The sequence below is a fragment of the Orbicella faveolata genome, unplaced genomic scaffold (assembly GCF_042242905.1).
Source record: "Orbicella faveolata isolate gen_17 unplaced genomic scaffold, um_ofav_v1 contig_1, whole genome shotgun sequence".
Taxonomy (NCBI): Eukaryota; Metazoa; Cnidaria; class Anthozoa; order Scleractinia; family Merulinidae; genus Orbicella; species Orbicella faveolata.
This window is the reverse complement of record NW_028301536.1, coordinates 5,594,930-5,611,779: the sequence shown is the minus strand read 5'-3', so window position 1 is coordinate 5,611,779 and position 16,850 is coordinate 5,594,930. Positions and strand designations below refer to the sequence as shown.

The following is a 16,850-nucleotide window of genomic DNA, read 5'->3' as shown; positions in this document are numbered from 1 at the left end:
ATGGAAACAGCTGCGGCTGATAGTTTCAGAGCAAGAGATCATCAAGGTACTTACTTTCATAATCTCTTGTTTCAGAGCGACTATAAAGTAAGGGTAAAGGAGCAGCTGTAATTTAAGTCGAAAACTGTTAACATGTGCTACTTGCGAAAACCAGTGGAAGATTACGAAAAATGGTGTTTAAACAAAACTAACCCTCACTCTCCTTCCTTGTTATAGATAAACGGGGGAGAAATTCCATCCGAGGCTTATCTTCAGCGCCAAGCAAGGCACCCTCACGTGATCGACATATATAGAGTGGTCGACACTGATGAGCGTTATGTTTACGTCATGGAAAGACCGGAAGTCTGTAAAAACCTGTTTGACGTCATTCACGACCGAGACAGCCTGGGACGACCACTGACAGAACGAGAAGCCCGACGATACTTCGCTCAGATCCTGCAGGCCAACATTAACTGCGAGGAGACTGGTGTCCTACACCGAGACATTAAACCAGAGAACATCCTGGTTGACATGCGCACTGATGAAGCCAAGTTGATTGACTTTGGACTGGCATCTGAAGTTCAACAAGAACCTTTCACAAAATTTAGAGGTGAGAATAATGCTGGAGTGTCTTGCGTGCGACATTTGCAAGTAAAATAAAACCTGGCAGCTTATTTGATTGTGTGATTTGGTTGCATTCAGGCACACCACAGTACATGCCTCCTGAATTCAGTAAATCCAAGCAATATGACGGCTGTCAGGGCACTGTGTGGCAAATGGGAATCCTTCTTGTGGATACGCTGTCACCTGTAGTCCCAGCATTTAAACATCCACGTCACGCTCTGCGCATGGCACCTAGAGTACCACACCAGCTTTCACCAGTTATTTCCTTCTTAATCTCTACTTGCTTTATCAAGTACAAACATTTCACTGTTTCTCTTATCATAAACTTTCACCTTCCATATTGATTCTGTAGCGGGTGATTTTAGCTCCAGGATCCAATATTTAGGAATGTGTCGGGTCATATATCAAACTCGAAAGACCGTGTTTGACCACATTTCCAAACACCGAGAAGAGAGTTGAGTCATGTTTCGGGCTTAGACAAACAATTAAGAAAAAAAAAACCGCTTTATTCTTACAGTTGCTTAAGTTTTGTACTGCGGTGTCTCATATCTTTACACGATATTCATTGACTCTCTTTATTTTTTTGTATACACCTTGATATTTATCTTTTTATTTCTTTTCAAGAGGCAAAGAACCTTATTTACTTGCTGCTGAACACGACTCCATGCAATCGTCCAACTCTGAAACGAACTCTGCAGCATCCATGGTTTGCTATGACAGACTAAACTTCTCTCCACTCGTGAAACACATATTATTCACTCAATAAACTGAGTTATAAAAAACTAATTTTACATTAGATTATTTGCCAGCTTCTGATTTAATGCAGTTAATTCATCAACATGAGTATATGGGTCTTACAGACCACACTCGGTTCATTTGTAGAGCCATTGGTGAAGAGTTTTGACGAAACCGTATGACAGGCTAGACTGTACACTGTACATATCGTACTGACTGACGTGCAAGTTATGAAAAATATCTATTAATGATGTTAGGGTATCGCTTGACCGCCAGAAAGATATACTACGAAACTCTTCTACGAACCCATCTTATTTATTTATCAATACGTAATATAATCTTAGCTACAAAGGAGTGATTTCTAGACAATACAATCTACTACTAAACTAAGTTAAGCCTACTGCTAAACTTTAGTCACTACTGACACGAACTCACAACAAATCTCCGTGTCTCCAAAGAGATCTCCTTACGGTCCACTTGATCTTAAACAAAGTTCCTCAATAGCTTTTACAATAGCAATAACACTCTTCTGCTTTTCCACTCGGTCTCTGCCGAGAACAACAACGGGACTGTAGCTTCTCAACTCGGTCTCTGCCGAGAACTACTAACGGGCTCTATATTACCTGGATGACTCTTTATATACATTTAACTAACTTTCTAGAACATTCTTGGAGCTTCTATTTATGTACTTTACTTTTACTTTGGCCCTTTACTCCTCCCGGAGCATAGGCCACCAATAAGAACTCTCCAGTCTCCTCTGTCCTGAGCTATCCTTTCAAGTTGTTTCCATGTGTGTCGAGTCCTTTTAATGTCCTTTTCAAGCTCCCGCCGCCAGGTGTTCCGTGGTCTCCCTCTCTTTCTTTGACCTTGGGGGTTCCAGTTCAGGGCTTAACGGCCAATGCTACTAGGTGGTTTGCGTAGCGTATGGCCAAGCCAGTTCCGTCTCCTTCGTCAGATGTCCTCTTCCACTGGAGTTTGCTGCGTCCTTGCCCATAGGTTCTCATTGCTGATAGTCTCTGGCCAATGGATTCTTAGGATTCTACGTAAGCACGGATTAATAAAGGACTGGATCTTCTTCATCGATGCCTTGGTTGTCCGCCATGTTTCTGCTCCATACAACAATACCGACTTAACGTTTGAGTTAAACAAACGTGCCTTGGTGGATGTACCGATTTCTCTGGAGCACCAGACCTTTTTTAGCATGTTAAACGCTGATCGTGCCTTGCCGATCCTAGTTTTCACATCTGCGTCTGTTCCCCATTTGTCAATTACACTGCCTAAATGGCTAAAAGAATCAACTTCCTCCAGTTTTCTATTTATGCAGATGTAATTATAATGTAATACTTTTATTTATGTAGCATTACATTATAATTACATCATTCGGTAGAATGTTCTAAACTGTTCCATAGCGTGACAGTAGAAGGTTCTGGCACAAACATTGCGTGACTTGACATTCTAGAAGTTTCCAGAAACTTAAATATTTACGTCTGCTCTTCATAACAATGATCTGATGAACCGTTCGCTAGATCTGTTCTTTCGAATGTGCCAAATTACAAGCCAAGTCAGTAGTGCTCTGTTCGGCCAACGGTCATATGCTATTTTACAGACTGCATGAGCAGTGAAGATCACAAGAAATATAAGTTAGCCAGGAGGTTAATATCATTGGTCGTCATTGAATATTGTGTTGTTTTATTAAAAAAAGACAATGTATGGTTCAAAATTCCATTGAATCGACTACTTCTTAAATTTATTTATCTGCATCAAAATAACGATAACTACATTGAACAAATGTCTCAATATATTTCAATTCCTGAGTCATGCAAGAAATCACATATGTATATAATATTTATTTAATAGGAAATTATGTTTTTTTTTTTACTTCAAACAGTTTCAGTGAAAATATATCTCAATAAAATATGTGATCCAATTTAACTCTGTGTGTTTTACTTTCGACTGGTAACTGACTTCTGAGACACTAACACGTAATGACGTTGTGCCTACACAAGCTGTGAATTTGATAACATTTTAAAAGACTTGGAGACTATGACACGTAGTAACTATAGCAAGTATGAGAGAATGACGTTTCATTGAATATTTCGATGCAAGAAAACGTTCAATTTCTGAACGATTTCATGGCTGGACTAATCTAGATGTACGACATCAAACAAAAGCAGGTTTCCAACCTTTTTCATTATAAATCGATCTTTACAAGTTACCTTATTTATGATTTGAATGTTCAAGCATTTTTCTTCTTGTTTAGACGAGTTAGCCTCCCTTAAATATCAAATTATCTTACAATAATCAATGTTACTATTTAAACGAAAGTAATTCGGAGACTCTTCGGCAATCCTTGGAAATTTTCGGAAAACGTCGGATGTACTCGTTAGCTGTGCTCGCCTCTGAGATTATCTCTTCATACTTATGTATTATTTCCTATAGTAGTATATTGACATCTGAAGTTGTTATGCTCTTTCTGTTTATAATTATTTTAAGAGTGATTCTGTGATCGCAAAAATTCATGATGACTTATAAAAGCTTTCGAATCTCTTTTCAGAAAACTCTACATATACTCCGTCAGTGTAATAATAGCCTTTGGAAGATTCCCCAGTCTTCCCTGAAGTGCGGTCCAAGTGTTTCGACAAAGTAACCCGTCGCTTGGCAACTGAGGGACAGTTGATTGACAGTTTGCATTATAATCGGTTTGGAACTTTTGAACTGCCATCTGAACCAAGTTAGAGTATAAATCAGGCGTATCACACAGCGGGCTTAAATACTTGAGTGTCCGTAAGACTGTAACAAGCTCGGACACGAGAGCCCGAATTCCACCAGCTGGAGATCTTGGAATGCTGAATGTAATCGATACTACATCATCCATCTTCTGCAAAGTGTCCAAAACAGATTGCATCTTGACAATCTCTGCTGGGGAATTCCTAGGAGGCGGGTTGTAGTCGCAGACAAGCTTGTCCAAGGTGGCAAAACTTGTCACAGCCTCTTCAAAAGAATCATACTGTCCGTCTGGTATAGGAATGAAGGTTAACTGGTCTTTGACATGATCCACGCTAACCGTCACGGCAATGCCGTAGTTTGTGTGAACGCACGATAAACCGTTTTCGTTATTTGGACACAAGAATACTTGCTCTAACATCTCTATTTGTGCTAGGGAAGTGTTCTCTGGCTTCACTCTGACAACAGAAACTTTGACTTTCTTGGTTTTGTCCGGTGTAGGTACAACAATGGTCCAATAAAACCTGTAACAGTGGAATAAGGTTTTGTAAACTCTACAGGAGCAAAGGAGAAGTGTTTAATAAGCCAGTGGAAAATGTAAATTGTCACACACCGCTGGGGCCTGGAGCTAACAAAGGTCATGTGATTTGTAAGGCGCGCAATTGTTCTTGTTACTGTCTACCATAGTAAGACCTCCCCATCCACTATGGTTAGCCAAATGTTGCAAAATTCAACAACTTGGACCTTCATATTCAACAACTTATATTTATGTTCAACAACATATATTTATATTCAACATTTTATATTTATATTCAACGATACGCATTTTCTTTCAACTTCAACCCAAATTATTTTCATTCAACAAAAATATTTGTTCAACTTCAACCAAAAATAATTTCATTCAACAAAAATATTTGTTCAACTTCAACCGAAAATAATTTCATTCAACAACAATATTTGTTCAACTTCAACCCAGATTATTTTCATTCAGCAAAAATATTTGTTCAACTTCAACCAAAAATCATTTCATTCAACAACAATATTTGTTCAACTTCAACCACAATTATTTTTATTCAACAATAAAGTTCCCGGACATTCAAAATAGTCATTCAACAAAATTCCCCGTCCCACCCCCTGAACTACCCCGAACGCTGTCACAAATCCCTAGTGTTTTGGGTACCCAAAACACTGAAAGCGTAAAACTGATGCAAGTGAAATCATCCACGATTCTGCTCAAAACCCATTTATCTTCTTACGAAGCTTTGTCTCAATAAATTAAAGCGTTCTTTAGCTTGATATAAACACAATACGTCTCTGAAAATAGTCGCAATTCATAACAGACTGTCTGATCCGATTCCGCAGTTATAACGACATATAAAACCGAATTCACGCGCCAAAGATCCTTGTATGAACATGCGCTTGGTGCCTATCGATAACCCTTGAAATGCACGTTATTTAAAACGAGAAAGGCGCTTTCTAAACCTCCGATAGTGCGGCGATTAAAATCAATATGCGAACGAACGGCCGTCACGCAATATGCAGGTCTCAAGCTGTGACCGACCTCTGTATGTGTTGCCTGTCGGAAATAAACTCTGGCTTAGACTTGTTTGTCGCTCTTTCCTTGACCATCCCTCCTAGTATATGTAGATTTTGCCGGAATATATAAGATGAAGATATAAAAGGTTTGCTTTGCCTTTTAATCCTCGGTCGATTTGGCTACCCTGAATTAAAGAAACGATAACAAACAAGCATATTGGAAAGGGATACCCACATATCACCAGGGATTTAAGTATCCCACTTTCCCAGTGTTCAAAGGACGTAGTCTTGTCTACTTTATTTGCATTTTTTATAGAATTGTCTCCGAAGAAAAAAACTGCTTTAATGGCAAAATCTAATAGGAGGGATGGTTAAGGAAAGAGCGAGAAATAAACAAGTCTAAGACTTTCCCTGTATCCAAGGATTAGCCCTGTATATACTTTATTTATATTTATTTTGGTTTTGTCTCCGAAGCAAAAAACTTATTTCATGGCATAGAGAACTGTTCCCCGGCAAAATCTACGTACACTAGGAGGGATGGTCAAGGAAAGAGCGACAAACAAGTCTAAGCCAGAGTTTATTTCCGACAGGCAACACATACAGAGGTCGGTCACAGCTTGAGACCTGCATATTGCGTGACGGCCGTTCGTTCGCATATTGATTTTAATCGCCGCACTATCGGAGGTTTAGAAAGCGCCTTTCTCGTTTTAAATAACGTGCATTTCAAGGGTTATCGATAGGCACCAAGCGCATGTTCATACAAGGATCTTTGGCGCGTGAATTCGGTTTTATATGTCGTTATAACTGCGGAATCGGATCAGACAGTCTGTTATGAATTGCGACTATTTTCAGAGACGTATTGTGTTTATATCAAGCTAAAGAACGCTTTAATTTATTGAGACAAAGCTTCGTAAGAAGATAAATGGGTTTTGAGCAGAATCGTGGATGATTTCACTTGCATCAGTTTTACGCTTTCAGTGTTTTGGGTACCCAAAACACTAGGGATTTGTGACAGCGTTCGGGGTAGTTCAGGGGGTGGGACGGGGAATTTTGTTGAATGACTATTTTGAATGTCCGGGAACTTTATTGTTGAATAAAAATAATTGTGGTTGAAGTTGAACAAATATTGTTGTTGAATGAAATGATTTTTGGTTGAAGTTGAACAAATATTTTTGTTGAATGAAAATAATCTGGGTTGAAGTTGAACAAATATTGTTGTTGAATGAAATTATTTTCGGTTGAAGTTGAACAAATATTTTTGTTGAATGAAATTATTTTTGGTTGAAGTTGAACAAATATTTTTGTTGAATGAAAATAATTTGGGTTGAAGTTGAAAGAAAATGCGTATCGTTGAATATAAATATAAAATGTTGAATATAAATATATGTTGTTGAACATAAATATAAGTTGTTGAATATGAAGGTCCAAGTTGTTGAATTTTGCAACATTTGGCTAACCATAATCCACCCACCCTTCGGAGTTTTTAGTCTTTTTCGGCACTTCTTTTGAGTTTGTGACTGTATCATTGTGCACCAGTTTTGTCCTTTTCGCTGAAGACTGTATGTTTTATATAGTTGTTTTGAAAATAACGGCCAGGTTTACTGCAGTCGGCTTTTTGACATGGTTCCCAGAGGCGTGTGAAGTCTGTTTTATACTACCTTGTACGCCTTTTAAGAACGTGATAATCTGACATTGACAGTTACATGATCTTCATCAACGAGGGAAATAAATATCTTGACCCTCCCCCTTCCCACTTTTAATTCATGTGTCACCAGTCACTTTATAAAAGCTTCTTTCTCTATTTTTTTGCTTTTAAACACCGAAACAAGATGCCTCAAAAAGAAAACGTTGATACCTAGAAATGCTCCATTGAATTTGTTGAGAGATTTAACTTTTAAACCCAGTATAAAAGGGCTATAGTAAGATAGCCTTCTGCAAGCACTGTGCTCTTTACACGAATAAACTTAGTACAGATAGGTCTGCAGTGTGTGCAAAATACTACAGCTGCATGCCCTTCTGCACGCACTGCATGCCTATAAAATTTGCTAATACATGTATTTCTAAGGTCTTTCAAAACTCCCAGTTTTAACCAAATTCACGGTTATGGGTTGAAATAAAGTGGGCAGAGAGTCTCGAACTTTTATATATTGTGAATGGCTTGTCTCCGTGATGGAATTCAAGTCTCTTTCACAAATCAAACAGTTCTCACCTTGTTGTATCCAAGTGCCACTCCTTCACTGCAAACAGTTCATACCCATGCAGCCATTTATTCTCTGACACTATTTCAAACACTGCTCCTTCTCTGGCAACAATCTTGTCAAATCTGGCTTGTTCACAAATGACTATTCTCTCTGTCAACAGTAATGACTTGTTTCTGTAGTCCTGTTCGTTAACCCGCAGTAGATACTGGCAAGCAAACTCTACACTTGCCAGATAATATCCCGCTTCAGAGAAAGACAAGTTTGGATTGGAGTACCTTCTCAGGTATGCAATGGTCGACACAAGGTTTGGTATTTTGGATTTAAGAACGACATAAACCCAAACATCCATGAACTCATCTGGAGGAAAAGAGGAAAAATATGTTGTTAATAATCTTTACATTGATGAAGAATTACATGGCAGGATCAGAGTCTTTGACAGTGCGTTTACTGAAACCGGGGCCACCCAGACAATGAAAACCAATCCGATGGCAGAACTGAAACAATTGATTCCAGCATTTTCAAATCCAGCCAATCAAATGTCTGGTACAAAACAATGAAATCTCACCTTGTTCGCTGTGATGCTTACGCAACTATGGTGTCTGTTAATAAATTGTCAAGCTCAAGCCGTTGGTACTTTCGCGTAAGAAAATGTTGTGTTACTTTACTTTAGATTTGACATTGGCAAGCGTGGTAAACTCATTACATTGCCCATTTTTCACTGTGAACGTACGGCCACACAAAATATCATCTATACGGTTAGTTGATTAAAATCGTACAATAATAGATTTTGACACTTCTTTTACAAAATAAATTCCGCCCCTATTGTCTGTGTGCGTTTCTATTTTTACACAGCTTTCGGTTGTCATTAATCCAGACGACCGTGAAATCCACCACGCAGTTCTCGGAAAAAAACACCATCGCGCTCACTGTCTCAGCAGCTGAACATTTCGGAATTTGAACTCCCTTTCTGAGTTATCAGTGTATTGAAATAACATCATCGAAAATTCAAACGAATTTTTTCCGCGCTGTACTATCAAAGGCTCAGCGTGTATACATAGGAACCTCCCCTGGATGGAAAAATTGAAGATATTTCGAACAAAGAATTCAGGTTACAAGTCAATTTTTGTATCAAGTTAACTTTTCAATTCTCCTGCGTGAAGATTGCTTTCTGTTCCTTTCAATTACATCGAAAGAATCCCTTTCCAATTCGTACATTTCAAACCTGCGCACATGCAAAACTACTCAGAGACCATTTGAAGGGTTTCTTTTAAACAGCCGCGACAATATTCAAACTCTACATCGCGCATTCTGGAGATACATATTTACGAGCGACAGTCTTGTACAGCTTTTCTTTTCATGCATTTTCTAAACTAACCAACGACCCCATAGAAAGTGCAGCATATAATTTAAACCCGCAAGCACGGGAACCTACTAACGGTTTGAGCTTGACAATTTACAATTTTATTAAGCGACACCTTAGTCGCGTAAACATCACAACGAACAAGTTGAGATTTCATTGTTTTGTATCGGATATTTGATTGGCTGGATTTGAAAAGAAGACATTTGATTGGCTGGATTTGAAAATGTTGGAATCTATAGTTTCAGTTCTGCTATCTGAATGGTTTTCATTGTCTGGGTGCCCCCGGTTTCAGTAAATGCACTATATGTCCAACTGCTTCAGTAACAGCTCTTTGTACCCGTTACGTGCCTATGAGTATAACCAATATTTTGGAACACATCCTGTAAGATGCATACTCTAAACGCCATAACTCTAGAACTCTATAAAGTCGTAGATCTAGGGCAAACTATTGAATGGATGTAAGGATTGTGCAAATCGAAAGACGTGTTTTATAATCAAAATAAACATACAGTAAATCCAGTATGTATTAAGTGATTTTCCTATCGTTTCCTCGCAGTGTTTTCCCAAAACCAGATAGAAATCATCTTCTCGTTATTTGTATTGAGGTTTAGAAACACTGGTGAACGTTTGGGAGAACTTGAGAAAAATGGCATTTGTCATTCCCACAAGGCGCAGTAGCCTCATGGTTAGTGCGCTCGTCTCCGGAACAAGCGGTCCGGGTTCGAGCCCTGGCCGGGGACATTGTGTTGTGTTCTTGGGCAAGACACTTTACTCTCACAGTACCTCTCTCCATCCAGGTGTATAAATGGGTACCAGCAACCCTGCGATGGACAAGCATCCCATCAAGGGGGGAGTAGAAATACTCCTTGTCACTTCATGCTAAGGAAACCGGGATAAGCTCCGGCCTGATGGGCCACCTAACTCATATGCAGACTTTACCTACCTACCCATTCCCACAAAACTTCCACTCTTGTTTTCCACTCCTCTTTCTATTCTTGAATTAAAACATTGCTATTACATTGTAATGCGGCCAGCATGAAGCGAGTCTAATTGTACAACAGGCGACCAGCTTGTAAAGTGCTACATGTACATGTATTTATTTGAAAGCTACTTCAAGTAACTTCTACCAGCCAAGTGGCCTATCTGCCCAGTACTTATCTCTGGTTTCAGAAGAATGAAGCGACTAGGAGTATTTCTACGTGTACATGTACCACCCCCACCCAAATGGGATGCTAGTTCATCGCAGGGTTACCCTCCAGCATTTAGCCAGTACCCATTTATACACCTGGGTGGAGAGAGGCATTGTGAGAGTAAAGTGTCTTGCCCAAAAACATAACTCAGTGTCCCTGGCCAGGGCTTGAACATGGACTGCCTGATCCGGAGTCAAGCACAATAACCATGAGCCACTGTGCCTCCACCTAAGCTACTTCAATTAAGTTGTAGTTAACTTATTACAATGTAAATACCTGCACCAGCTGGTCTGGAGTGTTCTAGCATAGACAACTCATTAAGTTTTTTGAACACGCACTGCGCAGCACTCACAATAGCATGGATCTTGCGTGAAGGTAAGATTGACAGCATGCTGCTCTTCATACATGTCACTGCTGCATAATATGGTGTTATACCATCGTCTTGATACTCTGGGTTGATACCAAACTGTGTCTGAGTGATGTGCGCCAGGCTTTTGTAGATCTGCGATATTCTTCTGTCTTCATCTGGCTTACTGATGTAATCTTGGACAAGGCTGTAAATGGGTGGCACCAGATACTGCTCTAGTTTGGTCTGAAAAAAATAATTACAGAGTTTTGTGCTATCAATATTGAATTTTTCAGGTTGAATGTTGGATATCTATTTTGTGTGGGATGAATTGTGTACCTGAAGATAAACGTCGCGTCAAGTGCCTAGCTAGCTTAAGTGCAGCACATGACAGGAAAAAAATGTTCTAAAATAAGTGCCACAACCCTGACCCATAAGACTGTGCTTATTCAAAAAACTGCTCAGTTCAAAGTGGTGCTCTTTTGAAGGGGTTCACAAAAGAGCCGATGATTCCATCATGGAAAAAAGGGTGACACTGATATGTCAAACTGAGTTTCGGTTGTTACATGATGTTAAGTCTGTTGAAAAAATGTTCTCAAAGGTCTTGTTTTTCAATACATGCCATTCAAAAAACAGTCAAAATATTACATGATTGTACAGTTGTCAGGCCAGGAGGATTGTCTTTAAATACAGTACTGTCTAATCATCATTCTTTTACATTCAAGTTCACTGCAAGCTTGCAATCAATTAGGTGGGTTTCAAAAGGATGCCTTGTTTGAAGTAAAGTTTTCTCTTCAAACTTGGCTCTAGAAATACATATAAAGTAGTTATTTATAAAATGGGATGAATTTCTAATTTGGATTATTACAATGAAAACAATGGCATTGGCAACGACAACTGTATTGAAATTCTTCCCCATGTGTTCAACAGCACAAGACCACAGGAAAAAACTAATCGCCAATACTACAGTGTAGTTTCTTTCTTCTTTTATTTCAAGCTTTCCTGTACCACTTACATAGACCATATCATAAGACAAGCTCTCCCGCTGATGAGTCAACTGCTTGTCCACAATATACTGAGCCATGCCGCCAACAAATTCCTGATATCTGTCTGGGTGAACTCCTGTGGGAAACTCGTCATCGATGGTTTGCACATCCCAGCATTCACGAATGTAAGTTTTCAGCTTGCAAGCCTCAAAACTGCTGTTTGTATAGCTTGTGTCTAATATTCTGTCCAAAATGCTGGCAATCTCAACAGAACCTTCAGAGACAATAACTTGTTCAAGCTTTAGTTCTCCCGATGCAACATCTGGTTCTTTTGATGCAAGCTTTAGCTCCAGATGTGAAGTGAAGGACTGTCTGGTCGTCACAGATGACTGGGATGACTCTTTGTCCTCTCGCACACAAAAGTCCTTGTGTAATCTGTATTCAAATGTAAACATTTCATAATTGAAAAGTTTTACTTAAACTACTGATCATCACACAAAATTAAGAATATTACTACTGGGAACATGGAAGATATGGATCAGATCAGATTAATAAGTCCAGATAGGAGCCTTAGCTGTGGTCATTGCATTGTGTTCTTGGGCAAGACACTTTACTCTCACAGTGCTTCTCTCCACCCAGGTGTATAAATGGGTACCACAAAGAGTTGCTGTAGATGCCCTTGTAGGCCTCTTCAACCTTGTCATGTTTCACAACAATTTGATGGAAACTACCATTCCTACAGTGGCCTCATGATTAGTGCTCTCAACTCTGGAGCAAGCAGTCTGGGTTCGAGCCCTGGCTGAGGACATTGAAAAATACATTCATAATTTCTTTTTTGTGTGTGTGTCCTCAATTAGCAGCAATGCTAAATACCCCAGACATGTTAATAAAGGTTTTTGTTTGTTTGTTGTTTGTTTGTGTTGTGTTCTTGGGCAAGACACTTTCTCTCACGGTGCCTCTCTTCACCCAGGTGTATAAATGGGTACTGGCAAATTTAATGCTGAGGGGTATCATTGTGATGGACTAGCATCCCTTCCAAGGGGGAATAGAAATACTCCTAGTCGCTTTATGCTACTGAAACCATGATAAGCTCCGGCCTGATGAACCACTTCGTTCATATGCAGAACTAACATACCTACAGCTGTACCTACCATTACTACTAACAATAATAAATTTTGATGAGCGCCCCCCTACCGCTCTTGAAAATGTGGACCTCAAATCTTTGACTTGCTGATAACAAGCCCCATTATTTCCTGGAGTTTTAGTTTTTAAGGAACAATAAAATTTTGCATAATAAAGCCTCCTACAGTTTAAATTTTGATGTGCACCCCCCTACCGCTCTTGAAAATGTGGACCTCAAATCTTTGACTTGCTGATAACAAGCCCCATTATTTCCTGGAGTTTTAGTTTTTAAGGAACAATAAAATTTCGCATAATAAAGCCTCCTACAGTTTATTACTGTTTGCGCTGTTTTGTACTTTATAGCAGAGCATATTTGAAGACTTTTGATGGTCATGTAGCATTTGCACAGGTAGAATTTACTTATTCCAGTCACATGTGCAGAGTGTGCATTTTAAATTGAGCAGAATACTAAGCTCTGAGTCTGCAGAAAGTGACCAGAAATTTGTGAATCATGGACTTTCAAGTTGGAACAGTCCAGAGGTTGCTAGTCTTGGAGCTGGCCCCACACAACATCTGGAGACAGTGATGTTTGCACATGGTCAAAAAATCAGAACCAGCCGGAGGTCATTATTCTTGTGCTGACCAAAAGGATTGTGGCCTCTGAGGAAGGAAATTAAGTGTGTATGATACTGTATAACATTGGATTTACCTGATTTTTGCTGCTTCCAGGTCAAGTATTTTAGATTGCAGTTCATAAATCTGTTGATTGGCTTGCACCCATTCTTGAAACTTGTGGAACTGTAGGGTGATTGGGGTTGGCATCTTACTACCTGATATGGCTAGATCCTATAAAACGAGAAATATTGAGCATCCCAATTGTTTAATATCAATGAGGTTAAGCCACTGTTGCACATGAAAGTAAATGTGACCTTTGTAGTTAAAAGGTCAGAGAATTATCATGGAATATTCTGGATTTTTAATTTAGTCTGTAGGTCAATTTTATTAAATATGAAATGTTCAAGATGCTGGTGTGGCCAGTTCTACTGTATTCATGCCAAGCCTGTGAAATAACGATGGAAGAAAAGAGGGCCTGCTAGATACTATAGCTTACAGTACATGTACAGGCATGTATAAGATCAGTGATGAAATACGAAGGAGAAGATAGAACTGCATGGTGGCAATGAAGTGGGAGCCTAAAGGATAAAGGAAAGTGGGACAAACAAAGACCACATGGAGATGGAGAGTGGAAAAGGATTCCACACAGGAGGGATGAGCTTAGCCCAAGCCAGGGGCACAACACAAGACAGGGCTGGTTGAAAAGCAAGAGTTGTCCAGCGTTATTATGCACCCCACAGCACAGGGAGAACTAAGTTAACTAACTGACATCACTGGTGTTGAGGCTTATGGGGGTAACACAAAAGAAATTTGAAATGCATTTATCTTTCAACCTGGATGAAATTTCTTTTTTCTGCTTCTCCCAAGCATGGAGTCAATTTACAACTTCGCGTACATGTACACTGAAATTGGCCTGTTGCAATGACCTCTTTATATATTAAGCACAGTAACTAGACTGGCCTGGGCAAAATTACCAGGGTGAATTTGGTCATATTTTTCAAACGGGAAATTTCATGCCTATCATTCATTTGTCAACTCATGCAAAGCTTGACCTCAGCAGATAAATGGGATGCATAACTTCCAAAATATATAAATTGTATGGGGTGGCCAATGGTCTCCTTCAAAAATGCAAGTATTTTTTGAATAGTCACAGGTCTCAAAGTCTCATTTTTAGAATGGTTATGTACATCTCACAGTCTTGGTTTTTTTACAAAGCTGTCTCTGGGTCTCATGTTTTGCGAGGCTAAGTCGAAATGTGTTTGTTTTTGTAAATGACTTCTTGGACTTGGTTTATACTAGAGGAGATTTTTGTCCAGATTCTAAATGTTTCGGGATTCATTAATTTTACAATATTCGGATTCATAGGTGTTTATACTGAAAGGACCATTGGATTCCTAACCGTTTACACATGACAACAACCCCGGGAACAGTCTTGATGGAATGGTTAACAAGGTGTTTGTTGCCTCGACAACGAGAGACAAAATGCTGCTAAAAAGAAGGCAGGGGTAGGTTGAGACAGTCTGAATTAAGTTTTCTTTCCACTTGCTAACCACGCCATTGTTGCCCATCATGTTGTCCCACCAGGCGTTCGTTCTGGTCTTATTCAGAACTTTCAAGGTTTTTCGATCATGTCCAGCATTGTCGTCATCTCCGATAAAGTGTGGAGGATGTTAACACTATTTTGTCAATAAATTTGGTTTCTGAAGAATACGGCATTACCCATTATATAAGTGATTGCCTAGACCTGTAACAGAATGAGGCAGCCAGCGACCACCCTCAATAGCCATCAGTGTGACTATTCATGATTGTGACTACATTATTAGATCCACCATTTTAGTTGCACCGCAACCTTACAAGATCACAGGCGGAAAAATATCCGGATTCGAGAAGGAATCATTTACACCTGTACATGACAAAACTCGCCAGATTCAAACGCTTTTGGATTCAAAGTTCCCACTTTAAAATTCTGGATTCAAAATCTCTGGAGATTTTGAGAATTTGGACATGACCAAACTGGGGAGTTTTCATTTTAGATTTGTCAACTTGTGTGTAAACCGCAAAATCACTCCTGAACTAAAATGTTCTGAATTCATCATGAATCCGGAACAATTTCTTCTGGTGCAAACCTAGTCTTGTGGTATGAAACTGAGTGTTGATAAGGCAGGAAAATTTCCAGCCTGTCACAAAGATCCCAGTAAGTGGGCTAGCATGCAGTTCCATCTGAACACATCAAACTTTAACAATATAAATACAGGGTTTGGCGAGTTCTTGGAAACCAAGCCAACCTCTTCAACTGGCTCATATGAAGAGTCCATTAGTGGGATATTCTGTCGACCAGTGCAACAAGCCTCAAAGTTTGCTCACGCCCCCCACTATAATTCATTCATCCATTCTCAAGACACTAGTCCAAATGCATACAGTATCTATCATATTGGAAACGATTTCTTGGACATATTCTATAATACTCGCCCGGAATATTCTCTCCAAAATGTTATACTAGCGAAAATGAAAGTACGGTTTAAAACTTTAGACTGATTTGAGCGAACCAACAAACCTGAAGTTGTCGAATACAAGAACTGACATGCACTTGTTTCAGACACAGCACTTGTATCTTCAGCATCACAATCTTCTTTGTCAGATCTCGCTTTCTACGCGCGTATTCCTCAGCGTCTTCAGTCTTTCCATCAACAGACTCCAGAGCTCCCCACGACCCCATGACCCAGACGGTCAAAGGCTCGGAACTGCTTTCTTCATCTAGCCTTTCTTGCTGGGCACTGAGCGAAAAACACTGGCTTTGTATTTCCGTCTTCAGGTGGCGATAGCTGATTAGCGACCGTGCAATAGTTTCATCCTGGTCTGTTTTAATGGAGTCTAATTCCCAGTCTAAAAGACGGGACGATTCGAACAAACCACCGATGTCCACCATATTGAATATTCCAACCTCGTTTCCCCGAACGATAAATTATGGGTAGAGGGTCGGGCAAAGCTGAGAGAGGCGGGGGAGGGGTAGCATGGGATTTGGGTTCAGACATTTCTAAGCCAAAAACAAATGGATTTTTAAAACTTTAGTTTTAAAAAAAGGCTATTTCAGGCATAAAGAAATAATGGGCAGTATTATCCAGATACCACAGTAACTTCCCGTCTGTGGTTATCCTGTGTTTGTGTTTTTTTTTTTCGTTTTTCCTGGACCTTCCTGAGGTGTGGTGTTAGAAGCAGCACGGCTACTGGCAATGGTTTATATAAGACCAACCATGAGTTAAAAAAAAAATTATAATAATAAAAACAGTCCAAACAATATCTTCAATACTTGCTCTAGAAAATCATGCGATTGGCATGGCTTTTGCGAGAGCTGGAAGTCCTTTCGATCCAGATGCCGCGATCTTTTTGGTCAGCTCTGAAAATGCTTCCCGGGATCTCCTGGGATTCTTACAT

At 39.6% G+C, this 16,850-nt stretch overlaps 2 protein-coding genes across 2 annotated transcripts; one reads left to right on the top strand and one right to left on the bottom strand.

The window, feature by feature from the left end:
- Nucleotides 1-216: 216 nt before the first annotated feature.
- Nucleotides 217-1,399, top strand: LOC110064731 (serine/threonine-protein kinase pim-3-like). Its single transcript, XM_089297534.1, has 3 exons — nucleotides 217-589; nucleotides 682-860; nucleotides 1,230-1,399. The coding sequence occupies exons 1-3, from the start codon at nucleotides 328-330 to the stop codon at nucleotides 1,326-1,328; spliced, it is 540 nt and encodes a 179-aa protein (XP_089153660.1). The 5' UTR covers nucleotides 217-327; the 3' UTR covers nucleotides 1,329-1,399.
- Nucleotides 1,400-3,006: 1,607 nt separating this feature from the next.
- Nucleotides 3,007-16,788, bottom strand: LOC110064226 (uncharacterized). The gene is made up of 6 exons (XM_089296410.1): nucleotides 15,973-16,788; nucleotides 13,513-13,649; nucleotides 11,711-12,116; nucleotides 10,626-10,941; nucleotides 7,808-8,156; nucleotides 3,007-4,586 (listed from the first exon to the last, which is right to left on the bottom strand). The coding sequence occupies exons 1-6, from the start codon at nucleotides 16,342-16,344 to the stop codon at nucleotides 3,899-3,901; spliced, it is 2,268 nt and encodes a 755-aa protein (XP_089152536.1). The 5' UTR covers nucleotides 16,345-16,788; the 3' UTR covers nucleotides 3,007-3,898.
- Between the last annotated feature and the right edge of the window lie 62 nt (nucleotides 16,789-16,850).